The 22,255-nt window shown below is 39.7% G+C and overlaps 2 protein-coding genes across 2 annotated transcripts; both read right to left on the bottom strand.

Annotated features, from left to right (window-relative positions):
* Positions 1–216: 216 nt before the first annotated feature.
* Positions 217–3,902, bottom strand: LOC128744406 (probable maltase). The gene is made up of 3 exons (XM_053841402.1): positions 3,729–3,902; positions 2,154–3,660; positions 217–2,088 (listed from the first exon to the last, which is right to left on the bottom strand). Exons 1-3 carry the CDS (start codon positions 3,868–3,870, stop codon positions 1,989–1,991), a joined length of 1,749 nt encoding a protein of 582 aa, XP_053697377.1. The 5' UTR covers positions 3,871–3,902; the 3' UTR covers positions 217–1,988.
* An 11,798-nt stretch (positions 3,903–15,700) lies between these two features.
* Positions 15,701–19,876, bottom strand: LOC128744704 (isoleucine--tRNA ligase, cytoplasmic). Its single transcript, XM_053841886.1, has 4 exons — positions 19,547–19,876; positions 18,938–19,472; positions 17,611–18,878; positions 15,701–17,547 (listed from the first exon to the last, which is right to left on the bottom strand). The coding sequence occupies exons 1-4, from the start codon at positions 19,684–19,686 to the stop codon at positions 15,831–15,833; spliced, it is 3,660 nt and encodes a 1,219-aa protein (XP_053697861.1). The 5' UTR covers positions 19,687–19,876; the 3' UTR covers positions 15,701–15,830.
* Positions 19,877–22,255: the final 2,379 nt, after the last annotated feature.

Below are 22,255 nucleotides of genomic sequence, written 5' to 3'. Positions count from 1 at the left end.
AGGGGGCAATACAAGATTTTCAATCTTGTGTACGAGTTGTCTGCTCTAAAGTATTTGAATATTGCGTGTTTCATTGAAAGTTATCCGCTGCGCAATTCAAAATGAAATGCTCTTTCATGATTGCTGGATCGATTTTGTCGTTAACAGAACAAGTTAAACCAAATTCAAGAGTAGATCCAAGCAATAGAGATTGTTTCAGTTGTAAAAAAAACACTGTTACATGACAGAACCAAATATAGCATTTTATTACGACAGAAGAACCAATTATGCTGCTTACCACGGAAACGTTTTGAAACTTGACATAATGTTATCAGTTCGTAAAATGCTCTATTGAAATAATACACCAATTCAGTTCTTATATCCACAAGGGATTCTTTGCCAAAAAAAATGATAAGCTCTTTCTATGAGTTTTACGCCGCTTTCAAACATCTTTTGTGAACCATGAACCAGCAGTTTTAGGTACGTTTGATTGGTATGAGAGCTGTCACATTGTTACCGGGTTGGTATCACCATGGTTTTAACACAGACAAACAGACATAACACTCGTTTTCCATTCTTCGTACCGATTGAACCGTCATTTCAAATGTGGGCTTAGTTAGGAATGTCTCCGTTTCGGTCAAAGTGGCGCATTTTGACGAAAGAAGGAGAATTCCCCATAAAAAACCCTTGCTATTTCGAGGGATACCCATATTGCTATTTGATATTTGGGGATGTCGATCATAGATGGTGCTAGCGTTCAGGCTAAATGTGAGGTACGATAATTTTTGTTGATTTTTCTTCCAAGAGTTACGTCTGTTTGTCTGTGGTTTTAATATAAATCAATTATTGCATTAGAGTTTCATGGCAATTCTACTTGTGATTTATATTTATCATGCTTTAGTAAGAGGGGTAAATGTTTTTTCTGGGAAAAATGGAAAGAGATATTATCAACTCTCTTTGATTAAAAGTAAGTGGCTAAAAGTAAATTTGGACGCATCTCGTGCATCATCAGCAAGCCCCTGGTAGTAGGAATAGGAACTGGAACCATTCGATCTAACATTGTTTACAAGTCTATGAATAACAACTGGTGTAAGTTTCAACAAAATATTCCAGCACGTTGCGTACAGAACAGTACAGTACAGAATGGAACTCGAACGACGTAAAAAAAATCTTTCACAAACACCTGGAAAATCCAGAGTCTGGATCAAAGTAGGCGAAAGTGCTAAAAATTCCAAAATCAATTGTGTATAATGTTCTAAAAGGTTATAAGGAGAACCTATAGGTGTGAAAAAGCGCCAAAGAACTTTTAAGAGAACCGGACCTAGAGACCAAAAGCTGAGGGGGCAGATATTCGGGTGCGTTAAGTCCAATACTGGCATCTCCATCCGGGATATGACTAGAAGGTACGATGCCAATTATCAAACCACGTGGAATATCCTCGCTCGAGAAGTCAATAGGTCCGCTAAATCAAAAAGTGACGCTTTCGTAACTCGCGAAAACCAAGAACAGGAAATTTATAAAATGGAGTGCCTTCAGACGAGATTTCTGCCATTTCTGGAGCAATATGAGACTGATACCCCTTGATGGCCCGATTCGGCAGGCTGTCATCATTCATGTTCAATCAAACATTAAATGGGACAACGATAATGGCGTCACCGTGGTTGCTAAAGAGTGGAATGCGACTGATACCCCGGAGCTACCGATTAAAGAATACTAGTCGATTGTAAATAGCAAACTGAAGAAGAAGAAGGGTGGCACTGTAAACAACAAAAAGCAAAAATAGAATTTAGCGGCCAAACAATTGGTATGCAGGATGATGTTCTTAAAATTAAGTATGAAATAATGATCTTACAATAAGTATTAAATCCAATAATGTTTAAACCTTTTCATCGGCAATAAAAATCGTAAAAAATTTTGATTGCTATTATTCTGATGCGGTTAAAGTTTGTATTTTGTTTTAAATTACATGCGGTCCTTTTGATTCCCAAACACTAGCCTTGCTTCAACGTTCAATTATGGCGACCTGCAACTTTTTTCTTCGGATATTCATGCACAAGAACAATTCCGCTCTCTCCTGCCAGCCTGTAGTGGTGGGGACTAACCATAGAACTGAAAAAAAAAACCGGTTTAAAGAACAGATCCTAAACAACTGACATTTTTTGCCTCAAACTTACCCATCCGGGGTTGGAATTTGCAGCGAGGAAATTTCCACCTTCATACGACGGGGAAGTCCTTCAAACGCGCCGGTCAGGTTCAAATGCTGAGGATATCTAGCAAAGTTGAGTACTGTAATAGCGTATCCAACTCCGGCCAGGTTTCGTTTGTATGCCACCAGCTGCTTGTTGATTAGGCGCATTTGGAAATCACCATGCGACAAAATTGGACCCTTGCGGAACTTGGTGAGTTGCTTGAAAATCTTCAAATGACTCTTCTTAGCATGGCTTTGCTGGAATACGTTAAGACGTTTGTAGTTGTCGGCCGCTGGCAGCCAGGTTTGAGCAGCTTGGGAGAATCCGGCGTTTTTCCTGCTGTTCCATTGCATAGGAGTTCGAACTGGATCGCGAGAGTACTGTGTGTAGGTTTCCGGGGATGATTGGCATCCAGCTGGGTCAATACTCTTTTCCCAAGAAATCCACTGGTCCAGCATACCGATTTCTTCACCATAGTAGGTGACAGCAATATCCGGAAGAGTTTGCAATGCTATATTATACAAATCGATTTTGTTTTTGCCGAGTCGGGATCCGATTCGACCATTGTCGTGATTTCCAAGTACCCAATTCGAACGCCGTCCTTTTGGAAGAGCTTTCAACCAAATGTTTACGTATTTAGCGAAATCCGCTGCCGAGCTGTTCTGATTCAAGTTCGTAATCAACTGGAAGTTGAAAGGAATCTGAGCCCCATCGGCAGTTTTGTTCCCAAAGAATTCGATAACTTTAGGGAGACTGGTATAGGCTTCAGTCATCATGATACGAGTGTTGTTGTCCCGGGCACTGTATTCCTCTAGCAAGGAATGCCATTGGTAGATTATGTTGTAGGTTTCCGGTTGATCGAAAGTTTCGCTGTGGATGAGATAAGCAGGATTTTCTGGATCATCGGTAGCCCTGCTCAGGGGTTCATCACGGTAGCGACCGTTCACTTCCGCACTTTCGAACATATAAGCTACAGCATCGACTCGGAAACCACCGACTCCTCGATCCAACCAGAAGCGGAGAACTTTCTTCATTTCTTCCACTACTGCTGGGTTGCGATAATTCAGGTCCGGTTGTTCCTTCAAAAATTGATGCAGATAGAATTCTTTGCGGATGTCGTTCCACTCCCAGGCGGAACCACGAAATACGCTAATCCAGTTGGATGGCGGAACACGAGTCCCGTTCGGTCCTTCCACACCCGGATGCCAAATGTAGTAGTTTGTGTACGGTTCAACTCGATGTACCGAAAGATTGAAGTGCTCATGCAAATCACTGGTGTGGTTCGGTACAAAATCAAGAATCAATCGCAAACCAAGTTCCTTGGCTTTGTTCGCCAATCGCTGGAATGAATTCAAATCGCCGTACTCCGGTTGTATTTCGTAGAAGCTGGAAATATCGTACCCAAAGTCACGCATTGGGGATTTAAATATCGGTGAAAGCCAAACGCCGTCCATTCCGATTTCCTTGAGATAAGCGAGATTCTGGGTGATGCCTGTAGTAATGTACGTCAGTTTTGTAAATTGATATGGAAAGAAGCTGCACGCTTTTAGAACTACATACCATCAAGATCTCCAATACCATCACCATCGGAATCCTTAAACGAACGTGGATAAACTTGGTAGAAATTTCCGTGCTCCCACCAGTCGAGGGATGCACAGGATCCGACCAGAATAATGGCCAATAGAAGACCCAACGCTTTCATGCTACTATTTTTTCACCAACAAACAGATGAATACTGAGGACAGTGCAATGTTTTCCGTATTTTATACTATCAAGAGGTCCTCATTTAAAATTATAATTTGTTTCTGTGGATAGTTGGTCAATAAAGTGTTTTGATCAAATGAAGTACGTTAAACGTGACTAATTGCAACGTGAACGGATATCAGCAAATAGTCATTTTTCCGTCTTTGTTCAAAGCGTACCACAAATGTTGGTGGAAATGGGAGATCGGAATTTTGTTGGACAACACTTGTTTTCGCAATCATTTATCTATTTAGAATAGAGAATCAACAAGCGTTCAGCAACCCCACCAACCGAACAAATTGATATTTCAACATTTGAATAAACTTATACGATGATAAATGAATGTTTGCTGTCGAGCGATGAGGAGAAATGGTTTCATTCATAATTTTACAATATTTTCACTAGTGTCATGCTTGAAACCGCTGCAGTCGCCCCTGATCTAACCAAGCAAATTATATTTCGAATAGAGATAGAGAGTTTGTATTGCATTACAACTATAAAGTTACACATTAGTATGCGAAGAATGGAATAGTAATATCGAAAAAAAAAACTGTACAAAATTCGCGTTATCTGGAAAATCCCCACATGTAACATTTACGAGGCCTTATATACTGGCTGTGTATAGCAAAGAAAAATTGAGTCAGATGAATTCATGAAACACGAAATAATGATTTTATCACAATGAAAAAGATTTGTAGAAAATGTTGGCATAAAAGTTAAATATTTTCCCACATTTTGCACCTTACCTACCTTACCTTACTTTTGCAACAAAAGTCCGACGTAGTGAAATCGCTGTAGTAAGAAAGAGAAAGAGCGACAAGTGCAATGTTGCTTTTTTCCTTCGTCATATACATTGGTATAGGATATAGACTAATCCAGGTTCAGTTGCAAAGTACCTACATTAAATCTAAAAAAAAACTCTACGATGAGAATGCCAAGCAAAATACATTACACAAATTGAACGAAAAACGGACTAAAACTGTCACAATTCACTAGCTTATGCATATCTAATCTACTAATCTTATGTTGGAACAGCTGGATCATTGAATCGTCCCTTGTTTTAAAACCATTTTTTGACGCAGGACTACGGCTTCACTTTCTCGAATGTTCCACACTTTCCTGACCTCGCTTTATTTGACTGAATTCGAGGCGGACACCATTTTTGCGGGGTTGTTGTCCGACATTCTCACAACATGTTCCGCCTATATTCGGTAGCAACTGGGCTTAAAATCAAAGTTGAAATTAGAATAGAAATTTAACCTAGAAATGGAGGTTAGAGTAGAGTTTAAATTGGACTTCGAATCGGAGATTACATTTGACTTGAAATTAAACCTAAAATTGAAATTATATTAGAATTGAAATTGACCTTAAAGTCGGACATGCAATTGAACTTGATATTCGACGTTAAATAAGACTTAAATTTGGACCATTTTGGATCTTGCAGTTTGACTTCAAACCGGGTTTGAACACGAAATCAGACACGAAGTTTGACTTAAAATTAAAGTTGACATTTTTCGTCTTATTCACACGGTTTACCTTTTTTCTGTTATATCTTTTCTCTTAGCCAGTCCATTTTTGCATTTTTTATTCCATTTTTCTCCTTCTCCGTAGCATTTTCATGGTTTTTGCTCTTTGTCTCTCGTTTTCCTTTTTCTGTTTCATTCTCGTTTCCGTTTTTCTACGTTGCTCGTTCCGGTTTTCTTACTTTCAGTTCTCGTTTTCCTCTTGCTTCGCACTCGTTTTTTGTTATTTTTTCCATTTTCAGTCGGTTCTCTTCTGCTTTTCGCTTTTTTCGTTTACAAATTTCATATTTTTCATCTTTTTCAATCCCCTTTTCCCATTTCGTGTCTCATCTTTCTCCTTTTGTATCTTGCTTGACCTCTTATTCCCATTTCCCTTATTTCCTCCGTTGGTTTTTTTACTGCCTCGCTATTATTCTTTTCTCTTTTGGTTTCTCTGGCAATCTGTTCAGTTTTCCCTTTCATGTCTCTTTTTCTCTCTTATTCTTTCCCACCTTTTCTGTCCCGTCTTATTTTTCTGTCCCATGTTCCCTCTATTTGTCTAGTTTTCCTTCTTTTCTCACTCGTTTTCCTTTTCTCTGCTCACCGTTTCCTCTTTCTCTGTTTCGTTCTTCCCGTCTCATTTTTTCGTCCTCTCCTCTGATTTTCCCCGTTTTTTTCTGCAACAGTGCTCGTATTTTTTCTTCTAAAGATTCTGACTCGATGTTTTCCCTATTTTCCTGTCTCAATTTTTGTCATTTTCTGTCCGGTCTTTATTTCTCTTTATTCTTTTTTTCTGGTCACAGTTTCCGGCTTTTTTACTCTTTTAACTCTTTTTCTATCCCTTTTGGATCTCTTCCAATCGCAATGGCTTCGCTCAACTCGATCTCAGTTAGAAATCCTATAGAATTACCTTCAAATCTTGAGATCTGCCAAGGGGTAATCTCATCCTCATCATTAAAAGGCTCGTCGTCTCCTTCATATAATCAGAAAGAGGAATCTGCTGTTTTCCTTACCACGAACATATTTAATATCGTAGCTGTAAGGGTTCATTCGTAATGCCCAGCCATTTGCTCTTGTTTAAGCTCGCTTAGAATCTTCGCGCGATCTGTTAAGGATAGAAGCAACTCCACTTGCATCAGTTCTCAAAGTGTATTGTCTCCCTAACAAATGGTATGGAAAATATTCCACGGCCCACACTATACTCAGTCACGGTGTTCAAAATACCGTTGCAAATCATATTTAAAGTTTTTGTCACCCCCCCCCCTGGCTTGAAAAATCGGGGGGCAAAAAAATAATTTGTAGGATATGACCTAAATTTTTTTTATAAAATCAATTGTCTTTGGGCTCTACAGCCTGAAAAACTTGAAAAACGAGTGTACGAGTTGAGTTAACCATGAAATAGAAATGAAAATTCAAACAGCGGAATTTCCGAAAATCGGCCAAAAAAATTTTCTTTCGTTTTTGTCTTTGTTTCGTAGATTTTTACATGGAAATTAACAACGAATATATTAAAAGCAAGAATAGATTTAGTTTTCACGTTTGAACTTAAAATAAAAATGTCTAAAATCCATATTTTTTTTGCTCGATTAAAAAATCCTTTGTTTTTTTTTGCCCCCCCCCCCCCCCCCCCCCCCTTCAGTTGCCCAACACCGGAGGGACAAAAACTTTTTAAAACATTTGTAATGGCCTTATTAAAAAATAAAATAGGCCATTTAAACGGAAAATGCCAGTTGGTTTGTATTGCCATCCTACACCTCTGAGCCAATTTTTAAAAAAATCGATCGACGAATTTTTGAGTTACGCCCTTTTGAAGTTTTAAAGGGCAGATTGCTCATATAAAGTACACTCAAGTACTTTTTTTACACGGTTTGTTTTTTCGATTATCAAAAACGGGACAACTTAAGGACCATTAATTTATTTCTCAATACATTTGGGAGCGGCCCGACAGTCGTTACGTAGTTTGTAAATGGTCCCTAAGTTGCACCGTTCTTGAGTAATCGAAAAAACAAACCGTGTAAAAAAAGACTTGAGTGTAAATAAAAATCTCCAATGACACTTCCAAAATGAACGTAAATCACAGCCGGTATTGATTTTTTATGCAACATATGTCCATTGTCGACCATTTTAGGAGTTTTACGGTGTGTTGGGACTAACCGAAAATGTTCCGGATTAAGTTATCACTGAGGGAAATAGCCAGTATCGAAAATGAACACATACTTATCATGCGACACCTCAAATTACGACAGAATTTAAAACCAAGATCACTGACAGTCAGATCAACTACCTAGTGCCACGTTGGTTATATATGGACAAGTTCAGGGGACTTTCGGGAACACCCAGACCCAGACCCAGAACAAAAACTTATCGTGCGGCACCTTAAATCATACTAGAATTCAATAACTAGATCAATGAAAGCGAAATTTGCTATCTAGGCTCAGGTTTTGCCATATCTGGAAATGTTTGGGGCATTCCAGAAAACCCTAGGAAATGACCAATTTCGAACATGAACAAAAACTCATCATACGACACCTTAAATTACACTAAAACTTTTAAAATAGATCCAAGTAAGCCAAATTAAGTACCAAGAACCATAATGGCCAATTCCGAACATGTCTTTGTTATCAAAAATATACCACATTGTGTTATTGACTTCCCAGGGGATCCCAGGGTCCCCCAAATATGTTCAGATATGACCAAATCTAACCCTAGACAGCAGATTTGGCTTCCATTGAACTAGTCATTGAATTCTAGTGTCATTTAAGGTATCGCACGATAGGTTTTTCTTCATGGACGAAGTTGGCCACCTGTCTGGGTGTTCCCGAAAGTCCCCGGAACTTGTCCAGATATAACCAACGTGGTGCTAGGTAGTTGATCTGACTGTCAGTGACCTAGTTTTTTTAAATTCTGGCGTATTTTGAGGTGTCGCATGGTAGCTGATAAGTATTTGTTCATGTTCGATACTGGCTATTTCCCTCAGCGATAACTTAATCCGGCACATTTCCGGTTAGTCCCAACACACTGTAAAACTCCTAAAATGGTCGGCAATGGGAATATGTTTCATAAAAAATCAATACTGGCTGTGATTTACGTTCTTGTTGGAAGTGTCATTGAAGATTTTTATTTACTTTATATGAGCAATCTGTCCTTTTAAACTTCAAGTGGGCGTAACTCAAAAATTCGTCGATCGATTTTTTTAAAAATTGGCTCAGAGGTGTAGGATGGCAATACAAACCAACTGGTATTTTCCGTTTAAATGGCCTATTTTATTTTTTAATAACGGTATTTAGAACACCGTGTCAGTGTTTCTCGTTCATGTTGTGCTTATTTCTTTTTGTATATGCTTAATAAAGTGTCCCAAAATAGCACTATGTCAGAAAACCCGGGGGCTCACCCCTCAAAGGGTATCTTAGGGTATCACAACAAAACTTTTATATGACGTCAACATTGGTTGCCGCGATTTAGGGGTCTCACATTTGAGTTTTATGAAAAATTAGCATTTTTCTGGAATAAATTCAAAAAAAATATTTATAGAAATGCTAAAGTAGGTGAAACAAGGTACTTAACTATTTTTTTCACTATCATTGAGAACATTGAAACATTCATAAAAATGTTATGGTAACATGTCTGGAGTCATATTTGGTTACAAAAATTTATTGAATTCGGCAAAAATTTAAAATTTTCGAAATTTCATTTAAATCAACGTCAAAACAGGCTATCGAACAGTATCTCAGAGTAACGTACGTATACTGTATAGATAGGAAATTTTATGACGAACAACTTTGCCGAAGAAAGTATGGCCGTATGTTCAAATCTCGCTGAGGTATTCACGTTTTTCTGAAGGCGGAACAAAACATATTTTCGCAATTTTTAAATTTTAGCAGTTCCACGTGAAAAAGGTAAATGATAAAACGTGAACTATTTATTCTAAACATTACCTACCTATTTGATAGGAGAAAATATGCACTTTCCACAGAATTTAGCACCATTTAGGCTCAAGAATCACTTTTAAAAAGGACGTATTTGTTTTAGTAGGTACTATGTTTGAAAAATTGAATCTCCCGAAACTAGGCTTGCTCCAGAATGATGCCTAAGCGTGGGTTGTAGAAAATTGGTTTTTAAACCTGAAATAATAAACACTTCCAAAAGTCCACCCAAGAACTCGCGCTGAAAAATCCTTTGATCTGATACCTTGTTTGCCATATTACTGAAGAGAATTCAAAATGGCCAATTTTCCCAAGTAACATTTTTGTTGTATAATAGCTTATTAAGCACTTGTACCACGGGAATCAGCTGTACAATAGTTTAAAAGGTTATTATACGACAAAAATGTTACTTAGGTTTCAGTTCCGGTAGAACCGATACCGGATGTTCCGGAGTGTGGGACATGAACTTGTGCTCTACAGGATAGTGTAAGATTTATTCTTATTGACCACAAATGAAATGGAAAACTTTTGCGCACTTGTTAAGCAGATTTCAGAGTTTTATTTCTCATGCTACTTATGACTCCCACTGCGATCTAGAATATCTCCGGGAAAATTTATAATTTATCATAATTTATCAACTTATTTTTTCATTAAAGGCCAATCTAATGTGGTTCTTTTAAGACTAATTGCATAAAAATCGAATGAAAATAAGTGGAGATAGAGCCAAAAGTGTAACTGCAAGTACACTCAAGTCACTTTTTTCGCGAAGGATACGGCCCGCGTAAATCAAAACTGCGTAAAAAACCGCGTAAATTCCGAAAATCGCGTAAATTCCGAAATTCGCATAAAAAAACCGCGTAAATTCCGAAAACCGCATAAAAAACCGCGTAAATTCCAACAATCGCGTAAAAAAACCTCGTAAATTCCGAAAACCGCATAAAAAACCGCGTAAATTCCAAAAATCGCGTAAAAAAAAACCGCGTAAATTCCGAAATTCGCGTAAAAAACCGCGTAAATTCCGAAATTCGCGTAAAAAAAACGCGTAAATTCCGAAATTCGCGTAAAACCGCGTAAATTGCGAAAACCGCGCAAATTCCGAAATTCGCGTAAAAAAACCACGCAAATTCCGAAAACCGCGTAAATTCTAAAAATCGCGTAAAAAACCGCCTAGATTCCGAAATTCGCGTAAAAAAACCGCGTAAATTCCAAAATTCGCGTAAAAAAAAAACAAAATTACGCGTAAAAAAGCTTTGTGGATTTCAACACTACGCACAGTGCGTTGAGCCATAGACAAAAATCGTTTTTCACTTTTTTAAATCGGCTATACTAAGTATTTAGAATTGTTTATAGATGCCTTCTACTATATAAACAAGTATTAGTTTGCTTGGGAAAGCGCCACAACTACTATTACAAGCGTTCAAACTGTCAAGTTGGAGAGTGGATTTTACTAGAGTGACTATATACAGAGTGGCGCCAAGTCATCCCAAATGTATGCAATGCGGTTTATCCTAGGTTTTTCTTTCTCTTTCCTGCATACGCGTTGGATAGGTTGTCTGCTCGATTGGAATGACACTGACAGATAATTATCATTCCAATTTTGACATTGTCGCCACTCTGTATATAGTCACTCTAGACTTTACCTACAAATTTTGCTTTCATTTTTGAAGGTTATTCATCACGCTCGTAAGAGTTTCATAGTTTGTGTAATCAAAATCTTTAAAATGGAGAATAACAATCAAGGTTAGTAGAATAAATTTTGGTTATAGAAGGAATTCATTTTGACCTCACTCCTAAAAAATCGCCCCATAGAAACGACATAGATATTGTCCTTCAAAAAAACCGAACTCTAACTTTGATTACTGATTTAAAAAATGTTCCACCGACCAGTGTTGCCACATGTACAGATTTATCTGAAAAAGTGCAGATTTTTTTGGATTTTTTGCTACAGATTCTGTATAGTACAGATTACAGATTTTTGCCAAAAGGTACAGATAGGTACAGATTTTTCTGAATGTCAAAAACTCATACTTTTTTCTCAGAGCTGTTTCTTGAAATCGATAGAGAAACAATTCTTAGTATGAATGAAATTAATAAAAACGTATTTATATCTAAGTTTAGCAGACATATGTGCAAACATCATCAAACAAATAAATGATTTGAGACTCGTGCATTTTTTTAATGCTAACAAACCAAATTTTTCTATGCAATAATTATTTTTAATGGTACAGATTTTGGTACAGATTTTTGGAAGAAAAGGTACAGATGAAAAAGATTTTTGCTGCTTCCAGTACAGATGAATATGTGGCAACACTGCCACCGACTTCCAAGCTAAAATATACACAGAATAATTGCTCAAAGTGTCCTCTACAAGATCGAACAGGTTTTAGCTGCAACTACCTGCAACTCTGCAAGATATTTCAATATTTGTAGATCAACATCAAGCACTGATAAACCGTCAGATTTCCGTTGATTCTACTATATTATGTTATCCCTGTTAAAAGAAACCACTGTTTATGGAGCTTAGTGCTATTACTGTTCAAAATTAAGCTCAAAGCGATTTTATTTCATATAGCGAGTAAATATTTCTTTAAAAAAATTAATAATCTTAATACCGGCTGCCGTTTTTTCCCACTTCTCGGGTTGATCATAATAACGAACAATCAATGATAATGGTTTTCCTGCTGGAAACTCGTTTCGTGGATCTAATTAAAAGGTTTTAAAAATTGCCCAACAAAAACGTCGCGGCAGCTTTTGTCTCAAATTATGCCACGGAAAATTATTACAGCAAAGTTTCGTTAATTGGTGGTTCGTTAATTGGGCGGTTCGTTAATTGGGCGTTCGCTAATTGGGCTATGTGACAACTTGAATGTCAAAATTGTATGGAATTTACGAGTTTAGAATTTTCTAACAACTGTCAGTCGGCCCAATTAGCGAATCAGCTGGAGTGCAGTCGTGGCCCAATTAACGAATTCAGGCTGTACAGTTGTTAGAAAATTCTAAACTCGTAAATTCCATACAATTTTGACATTCAAGTTGTCACATAGCCCAATTAGCGAACGCCCAATTAACGAACCGCCCAATTAACGAACCACCAATTAACGAAACTTTGCTGTATTTACTTTTCCGTTACGGCTTAAAATGGTAAAAAAGGCTTAAGTATTAGGTACTTAAACACTAGCACAGATTCACAGATATAGATTTGTTAGTGCGAAAGTATATTTTGTTTAGAAATGCTAAACGTCTTTTATAAACATAGCTTTCCAAGCTTTCATGCACTGAAGAAAAACTTTTCAATTACCGGAATTGCAGCCAAGGTTGATCTTCGAGTCAATTAATCTTAATCTAACACTAGATGGCATTGATGAATTTACCAAAGTATTTCTAGTACAAATGCCGCTTTCACAAACAACTTTGGTAGTTATATAGCTGACGGCAACCCATATAATGATGAAAAACTTTTGCAATGCTTGCGAAAAAATTTGGCGTTTGGGACATTTTTGCCATTATGCAAATATTTTGAAACCTTTAAGCAAATACAAGCTTCGATTATCACAAACTACTTTTTTCATTACACTAGCTTGATAAAATGACTAAAACTAGCAGTTTTGATTTTTGTCCCGCAGTCCCATACGTTCAACGCACTGTGCTACGCGAAGAAACAGACGTTTTGAGCACATCCGCGTAAATTCCGAAAATCGCGCAAAAGACCGCGTTTATTCCGAAATTCGCGTAAAAAAACTCGCGTAAATTCCGAAAATCGCATAAAAAACCGCGTAAATTCCTAAAATCGCGTAAATTCCGAAAATCGCGTAAAAAAACCCGCCTTAATTTCAAATTTCGCGTAAAAAACCGCATAAATTCTGTAATTCGCGTTAATTCCGAAAATCGCGTAAAAAAACCGCGTAAATTCCGAAAATCGCATAAAAACCGCGTAAATTCCGAAAACCGCGTAAATTCCGAAAACCGCGTAAAAACATCGCGTAAATTCCGAAATTCGCATAAAAAACCGCGTAAATTCCGAAAACCGCGTAAAAAAAAACGCGTAAATTCCGAAATTCGCGTAAAAATAGTCGCGTAAAAAGTGACTTCAGTGTACCATCATTTTTGATGTCGGGGACGTAAAGGTTAAAACAAGATGCACAGAAGGTCAGAAATCCAATCGGATCACCATTATGTGGTCCTGCCAGGTTACACGGGAAGCCTATCAAATACACGCCCTACCTAGTCAGTGGTCTGGGGAGAAAAGAGGTCAATTCTACCGTGGAATTTCACAGTATGCTACGTTAGCTGCCGAGAGCCGGGGTGGCTCTCCATGGTACTCGATCCTGGGCTACCCGTTGCCAATTCGTCTCGACACACGCAAGTCGGCTTCAATCTAGTCGAGCCATCTTGCACGTTGGGCCCCTCTATTGCTAGTGCCGGTGGGGTTTTTGAAGAGAACGGATTTCACTGTACAGTCGTCCGGCATCCTTGTGACGTGGCCGGCCCACCGTTATCTCCCATTTTTCGCCAGGTGTACGATGGGAATCTCTCCAAGTAGGATGCTTCGATGATTGAATTTGCAGCGCCTCCTAAGATCCACGGAATTTCGCGTCAGAATTTCTGTCATGTAATACAGCATGCACCCATTTATTGACGCAATTGTTCCCAAGTATTTTCTACCTGACATACACATTGGCGTAGCTAGAAAATTTCCCTAGGGGGGCCTAGGGGATGCCTTCCAAAAAAAATTTCACTTTGTACAAAAACTTATACATCGTCGTTTATTCGTTTTACTTGTCTCTGACTTTTTCGGCGGTCTAACGTAAACTCTATTTTGATTAAAGTAGAGGAACGTTTGGTGCGAAGAATGTTAGATTGAATGAAGCTGGGAAAATTTCGGATATGAGGCTAAAAATATTGGGTAGTTTAGTGGTAGTGGGACTCCATCCCACAATTTCTCGGTTGGCACCCGAGTGCTTTATGCAATTAAACTATACCACACCCATGTATTAATCAGTCTCAGATCTAGTTTTGTCCTTCCAGTCTAATCTGTCGGTAACAGGCGGTGTAACTAGATCTAGAAGAGTACTTTGTAGACGGCTTTAGCGTTACGCTCCTCCTCCGGTAGTTTTTCCTCCTCCCAAATCTTGGAAAGAAACCAGTGTAGTGCCGTTGCCAGCGTTTCTGAAGACCATCTCGCGCTCGTTTGTGATTAGATTTTCTCCCTCGTCCCTATCACATGCCAGGATTCGGTGTGTAATATCGTAAATACAAAGCTGTTGATATTCGTTTGATTTATCACAAGAAAAGTAAGGAGGGAATTATTTTTAGGAACATATTCACTGAATTTTTTCCGGTTTTCAAATTTCAATGATAAAGATTTCTGGAGGGGGCCTGGTCCCCTAGGCACCCCCTCTAGCTACACCAATGGCCATAGATTTGCAACATGCCCTGCTCAACGTATCCGTCCAGCTTCACCCACCTGCTGAATACTGGATTTGCCATAGAGCTGTTTGAGATCATTGTTCATCTCTGTGGTTCATCCTCCGCTTCCATACTCCGTTCTCCTGTAGTAAGTCACTGAAGATCTTTTTTAGCACTCCTCTTTCGAAAACTCCCAGCAGTCGCCGGTCCTCCTCGAGCATTATCCACGTTTCATGTCCGTAGAGACCAACCGGTCTAATAAGGGTCTTATATAAGGTACACTTTGTACGGGAGCTTTGTCTGTTCGACCGCAATTGCTTATGAAGCCCATAGTAAGCACGACTTCCGCTGATAATACTCCTTCGAATCATACAGCAGCTAGACAAATTATCGACCACCTCAAACTTATCGCCGTCAATCGTTACAAAGGGCGTCGATCAGCTTAGGTTCCGCTGGACAGCACGTCCGTATTTACTTTTAACCCAATCTTTTCTGCTTGTCTGCATGTCATCGGCAAAGCAGACAAATTGCCTAGATTTTTCGAAGATCGTGTCCCGCTTGTTGATATCCGCTCGATTTATAACACCTTGTAGCGCTATGTTGAACAGCAGGCATGAGAGACCATCACCTTTTTTGGGAGGATCTGTCACAATGTAACCATTTGATCCGTTGTAGACCGTCCTCGAGGACCATTTATCACCACAAATCTGTTCACACGTATAACACCATATCATTTGTATCTTCTCCGCGGCACACCTGGCATAATCGCCCAGGAACAGTAGTATTTGGGTCCTCCATCATTTACGCACTACCATGGCTTACAATTTCCACATCACTTCGACTCGACATGACCGCGATTGACTGACTCATATATAAACGAGAATTTATTGAAAATTTGCCGACCGGATCGAAGAGGTTAATGCTTTCGTGATAATAATAATCATCCCACTTAGTAAACGATTGCGTATTTATTGTAAATGGTATTTGACCAAATGTTTATTATCTTGAATCATAACAACTTAAATCTAAAAGTAAAGGTCCGTTCACTGGCCTGCAAGTACGTGCGAATTTAATTTCGAATCCGAATTTCAACCAGAAAATACTTCCTTCAACACGTTTTCCGTGTTTAGCTTGACCCCTAGGGGGTTTTCCTCAAGCACCGTCGCTTGCTTGCCCTTGTAGTCCACGTTTCGAAACGCACAATACGGCACCTTGGCCGGTTTCCAACCATCGGGAATGGCAGTACCACGGGTAATGTACAGCGTTTGCTGATGCAAACGAAGATCCACCGAAGACAGTGTCTGTCCTCCCGCAGTCAATATGTTATACGTTTGATCGTTCAATCCAAATAAGCAATGAATTTCGTTGTTTAGTTGATCGAATGTTAGCTGATTGCCTTTGACGTCCTTCAATAGAACGGTAGCTGATCTCGACAGTTTTTGTTGATAGCGCGGAACGATATTCTCGTCCAGAACTAGATTAACCCAAGGACTAACCGGTACTGGACGCGCTTTGGGCGAACAGATTACGAGGTTGAGTTGGACTCCTTTAAGATCTTGGCTTTCTTCGATCAATGCTTCCTTCGAGGCGGCCTCCGGACCGTACGGCAAAAACGGCGATTTAACCGTGTTCACAATAAACTCCTGATGACTTTCGGCAACGCTCTTTATTTCGCCTTCTTTGCTCACGGTGTAGTAGATCAAAACCGGATCGGTTGGGATCAGTTTAGCTTTCTTCTTCAGCTTCTGAATGCGGTTGATTATTTCGCGTGCGATTCCTTCTTTCATGAGCTCCTCATTGGGGGTCATGTCCAGCAGAACTAAGACATCGTTATCGCTGTGTGCTTCGTAGTTGTGGCCTTCAGCTTGGGATTCATCGAACTGATACATTAACCGCAGCTCTTCGAGTTCGATACGATGCCCCAGCACGGTGAAGTGGCCGATCTTGAGCTGTTCGCTGATTTGTTCGTCCGTCAGCGCTTTGACTGCTAGTAAAACTTGTTTGAAATCGTTCTTCAGGCGAATGCCCAGAGATTTATGATCCGGTTCAGCTCTCAACTTGACGCCATACTTTTGCTTATCGGAGCTGAAGGTGATCTTTCGCACGTTTAATTCGTCCAGGATGAAATTCTCCAATGATTTTATATCCTCCAGGTACTCCTGCGTTTGATGAATGACAATAACCTCCGTCAGAGGGTACTTGATCGGAACGGTTCTTCGATCGCGCATGATTCTACCCAACTCAACAACGGCCTGCATTCGAGACACTGCCCTTTCAATGGGCACATTTATGTATTTAACGTTGGCGGTCGGCATCATTTGATAGTGAACGCTGCCCTCCACGGGTTCTTTGCTCAACAGCCGCAGTCTTTGGAACATAAACTCCGTCAGATAGGGTGTGAACGGAGCCATCATCTTTACCATCGCCAGCAGAACGTCGTACAGCGTATCCAAAGCATGGTAGCAATCCTCTACCCCAAACTCACCCTTAATACGTTTCCGGTTCATGCGTACGTACCAGTTGGTTAGTTGATCGATGAATTTGGTCAGCCGAGGAACTACGGTGTACAGGTGGTAGGCTTTCATCTCTTTTGCGAAAAATTGTAACAAGGATTCTTTGAAGGATGTTATCCAAACATCCATCACATTAGTGGACCGTTTTTCGGCATGCCGAACCGCGTCGTAGCGATAAACCTGCTTCTCCTCCTTCTCGAATCGATCGATATTCTGCAGCAAAAAGCGGAACGCGTTGAACCAAGGCAGAAACACATCCTTGATGATGTCTTTCACGCCTTCCTCTTTGAATCTGTAAAAGCAATGGATAAAATGTGTGTGAATTCAGAAAACTAAATCATGTCTTGCAACATACCTGAGATTTTCGGCACGTACAACGGGTGAATTGATCAAATACAGACGGAGAGCATCAGCCCCGTACTTATTGACCACTTCCATCGGATCCGGGTAGTTCTTCTTTCGTTTGCTCATCTTCTGCCCGTCGGCAGCCAGCACAAGCCCGGTACAGTTCAAGTTCTTAAACGGTGGCTTATTGAACAGTGCCGTCGAGATGACCAAAAGCGTGTAGAACCAACCGCGCGTTTGGTCAATTCCTTCGGCAATAAAATCAGCCGGAAAATTATTGGTTAGAAAATCGGAAGCATTCTCAAACGGATAGTGATTCTGGGCGAACGGCATCGATCCGGACTCAAACCAGCAATCGAAAACTTCCGGAACTCGCCGCAGTGGTGGATTACCCGGAACGGCAGACGGAATTTCAATCGGATCAATGGTCTCCCGGTGCAAATCGTCCACTTTGACGCCGGAATATTTCTCCAACTCTTCAATGCTTCCGATGCAAACGATTTCCTTCCCGTCGGGAGAGATCCACAGTGGCATGGGTGTTCCCCAGTAACGATTTCTACTGATAGCCCAATCGCGAGCGTCTCTAAGCCAGTTTCCAAAACGTTTTTCCTTAACATAATCCGGCACCCAATAGGTCTGTGAGCTACAATTGACCAGCTGCTTCGTCATATGCTCCACCCGAACAAACCAAGACGGAACGGCCCTATAAATCAACGGTGTATCCGATCGCCAGCAAAACGGATAGTTGTGCTTAGTTTGTGTGGCCAAAAGCAGTCTACCTTTCTCTTTTAGCATTTTAATAATATTCTTATCAGCATCCTTTACGTATTGGCCTGCGAAATCCGTCACCGGATTCACGAATTTACCACTGGGATCCACCGGACAAACGATTTCCTGATCCCGAGTAATAACTCCGTTAGCTAGGCATACACGGAAATCATCCTCACCGAAGTAGGGTGCCTGATGAACCACGCCAGTACCGGAATCTTCCGTAACATAACCATCGGACAAAACTCGAAACGCAACCTTTTCATATTTGCGGAAATAATCAAACAACGGTTCGTACTTTAGACCGACAAGTTTGCTACCGGGAAAACGTTCCAAAACCTCATAATTCTCCGGTCCCTTGAAAAGCGTTTCGATTCTACAATCCATCATGACGTAAATTTTACCCGTCTTGGCATCTTTTACTCTAGCATAGACCAAATCTGGATGAACACAGCAGGACATATTGGATGGCAAAGTCCATGGAGTTGTTGTCCAGCCGACAAGGGCAGCCTACAATTTATTAAATTGTACTTAAAATCAAATACAGAAAATACTTTAGGCACTCTTACCCCATCGGCATCGCCCACAATCGGAAATGTAACAAACACGGCTGGATCGGTCACTTCCTTATAATTTTGACCAGATTCAAAATTGGACAACGCAGTTGTGCACGCGGTCGAGTACGGCATCACCTTCACGCCCTGATAGACCATCCCTTTCACGTACAGCTGCTTGAACACCCACCAAATCGATTCCATATACCACGGGTAGAGCGTCTTGTAGTCGTGCTTAAAATCAATCCATCGGCCCATTCGGCCGACAATCTCCTCCCATTCGTTGGCGTATCGCATAACAATCTTCCGGCACTCGTTGTTGTACGCCTTGATGCCCATCTTTGCCACATCATCCGGTCCCCGGATGTTCAGCGCCTTATCGATCTCATACTCAACCGGCAAACCGTGACAATCCCAGCCAAACCGCCGTTCCACATGGTAACCCTGCTGGTGAGCATACCGGGTCACAATGTCCTTAACCGTACCGGCAAGAATATGACCGTAGTGAGGTAACCCCGTAGCAAAGGGCGGACCATCATAAAAGGTATACCTGTTAATGAATCACACAATTATTATCTTCGGATGACGCAACAATTCACACACCCGCGGCAGTGCAGCACATACCGTGGCTTTCCCTTCGATTGTTTTAGGCACGTTTCAAAAACCTTCTCATCTTTCCAATACTGTAAAACTTTTTCCTCCTCTGCCGGAAAGTTAATCGTTTCCGGCAGCCGGTGCAAATCAGCCAAACTGACGGTATTCATTTTGTTCGGCCGTATCTCGCACTTATCTCTAGTTCACTGGCTTCTCGAGCACTAAACTGCGACAATTCCAGTCACTTCCGATTTAAGTATCCACCGAAAATTGCACCAAATAAGCATGAAACAATTCTATAAGCACATTTCGTCAGCGGTAATTCACGATGAAAAGAGCAAAGAATTTACTGCATGCGGCCGAGCGGAGGGCGCACTGACAGCTCAGCAATCGTGGCTCTGTTCTGTATTTGCACGGAACTAGAGGTGTCCGTTAATTTAACAAATCGACTGTCAAAAGAAAATTTGTTTAAATGCTTTATCACAAAAATAGGTTTAATTAATTGATTAGTGAAAGTGATTCTCTATGCGTTCTCTACAATTAATTTTTAATGTAATCGAATATATGTGTAGAATTTAGAACATCACTAGTGTGTTCGGTCACTTTTGTGTTTACGTCGCTCTCGCTTGCTCTCTCACAGCGCTCATCCACAGCACAGCGCGCAGGGCTGCCAGCAGGAACCAGCCCACCGGGCAGAGAAATTCGTCGGACGTCGGCTCGAAATGGGCGAGTCTTTTGCTTACGTTGGCCCGACGTCTGACGGATAATTTTAAACCGTACGGGTGTGTAAAATTACACGCTACCAATAGTGTGCATAATGTTAATGTAAAAGATATATTTACTTGCAGCATCAACATGCGCACGTTGCACTGACTTGGTTGAGCGGTTTTATTCGCGCTCCCGTCCCGTTCGGGCTAGAGGCCATCTAAAACGTAGCCAAACGTAATTTCTGATTTTTTTTGTTAGGGGAGGACACTAATTTGTTTACTGAATTGAACTTTTGTTAGATAAAAAGATCGGGAATTTTGAATTGTAACTAAATTAAAACGGTCATAACTTCTGCAAAATGAGTCATTTTTAGAAATTTTTCTAATTGTTTCTGGAATATTTCAAGGTTGGCAGTGGAGATATTCCGGGTTGTCCGGGGGTATGTCAACAACTGATTTTTTCATCGGTCTTGTATAAACCACAGACGTCAGTGTATAAACTGTCATGAAAATTTAATGATATTCATATCTTATCCCAAAACTAAACTTCATTTCTAGTTGATTGGTGAAAAGAGGACGGAAATTCGTCAAGAAACCACCACATTACGGCCATTTCCGTTAAATCTTTTCATTTTTCTTGCAGAAGAGTTTGATGTGAAAAAGCAAATTTAGACTAACTGTGTTAGGCTCGAACCCACAGCTCTATTCACACTGTCATATAAAATTTAATTGTTAACTTACTAAGCAATTTATACATGATCCTCAACAACTAAAATTAGGAGTAAAATTAGACTTGAAAATTAAAAGTCAAAAGTCTAAAGCACAAAAGTCAAAAATCAGAAGTAACGTCAAAAGCAAAATGTTAAAAGTCGAATGTTCAAAATAACTAAGTCAAAAGTTGAACGTTAGAAATCATAAAACTCAAACTCAAAATTTTACTGAAAAGTAAAGTCTCATAAATCAAAATGGAAAATGCCAAAGTCGAAGCTTAGAAAGCACAAGTCAACGAACTGACTTTAGAGACCAGAATGAGTCAGCAGTCAATCAAAATTTAAAATATACTTATTTAAAAGTCAAAAGACAGATATCAACACTGGAAATTGGAAATAAATTAAGCTTCAAACTAAATTTTAAATTAACGTTAATGGAAAGCATAAAAATTTACTTAAAATTACTTATGTAATCGGACTTCAAATGAAATTTGAATTTGAAAATTGAAGTTGAAGTAAACTTGTAATTGGACTTATATTGCGAAGGTTCCACTTTTTTAAACTCCTACGTGAAAATTATTAGCAATTTAAATCATTCGCGTTGACGAAATAGGAATAGGAATTTCTTCAAGAGAGCAAGAGATCGAAACATTTTGGCAGATTTTCACTCACACGTGCATACGGGCATTTCTATGAGTGTGCAAGAGATCGTTTAATGCCGTGGCCGTCAACGAGAATTAGTTTTTCGTCATTGCCTCTCCTGTATGCCTCTCCTTGTTTGACAAGCATATTTTGAATGTATTTGTAAGTATATACACGTAATAATTGGACACGAATTTTAACTTGAACTAGTGCGGAAGTTGGATTCAATATTGGACTTAAATTAGATTAATTTGAGCTGGAAGTTTCACTTATATTTAAACTGGAAATTGGGCCCTTGAAACCCTTGAGACCAAATTTGAATTTAGACCTAAATTGGGCTCGAAATTAAACTTGAGGTTGGTTTTGAAAATGGACTTGCAATTGGAAATGACATGAAATCGGGTTTAAAATGAAATATTAAATTTTACATGAAAGTGGAGTGAGCTTGCAATTGGTCATAAAATTAAAATTGAAGTTGGGTTTGAAGTCGGACATGAAAGTGAAATTGAGCTTTAAATATGAATGAAGAATGTTTTGACTTAGATGGCGAATCTGTTATTACTTATCACAAAAATACCTGTCGATTAGGTGGAAAACCCCGAACTTTCTACTGCAATTGAATTTAAAATCAAAGTTAAAATTGAACTAGAAATTAGGCTTGGAACTGAACTAAAAATTGG

Source organism: Sabethes cyaneus, chromosome 3, assembly GCF_943734655.1.
Source record: "Sabethes cyaneus chromosome 3, idSabCyanKW18_F2, whole genome shotgun sequence".
NCBI lineage: Eukaryota > Metazoa > Arthropoda > Insecta > Diptera > Culicidae > Sabethes > Sabethes cyaneus.
This window is presented reverse-complemented; position numbering and strand designations above follow the sequence as displayed.

What these genes read in the sequence shown, in the direction of transcription:
- LOC128744406 (XM_053841402.1), bottom strand. Translation starts at nt 3,870, where the DNA reads ATGAAAGCGTTGGGTCTTCTATTGGCCATTATTCTGGTCGGATCCTGT. An exon ending in TGGTATTGGAGATCTTGATG is followed by an intron (nt 3,661 to 3,728) that starts GTATGTAGTTCT and finishes ACATTACTACAG; the next exon opens with GCATCACCCAGAATCTCGCT. An exon ending in CAAATTCCAACCCCGGATGG is followed by an intron (nt 2,089 to 2,153) that starts GTAAGTTTGAGG and finishes TTTTTTTTTCAG; the next exon opens with TTCTATGGTTAGTCCCCACC.
- LOC128744704 (XM_053841886.1), bottom strand. Translation starts at nt 19,686, where the DNA reads ATGAATACCGTCAGTTTGGCTGATTTGCACCGGCTGCCGGAAACGATT. An exon ending in TTGTGGGCGATGCCGATGGG is followed by an intron (nt 18,879 to 18,937) that starts GTAAGAGTGCCT and finishes AATAAATTGTAG; the next exon opens with GCTGCCCTTGTCGGCTGGAC. An exon ending in GTACGTGCCGAAAATCTCAG is followed by an intron (nt 17,548 to 17,610) that starts GTATGTTGCAAG and finishes TTGCTTTTACAG; the next exon opens with ATTCAAAGAGGAAGGCGTGA.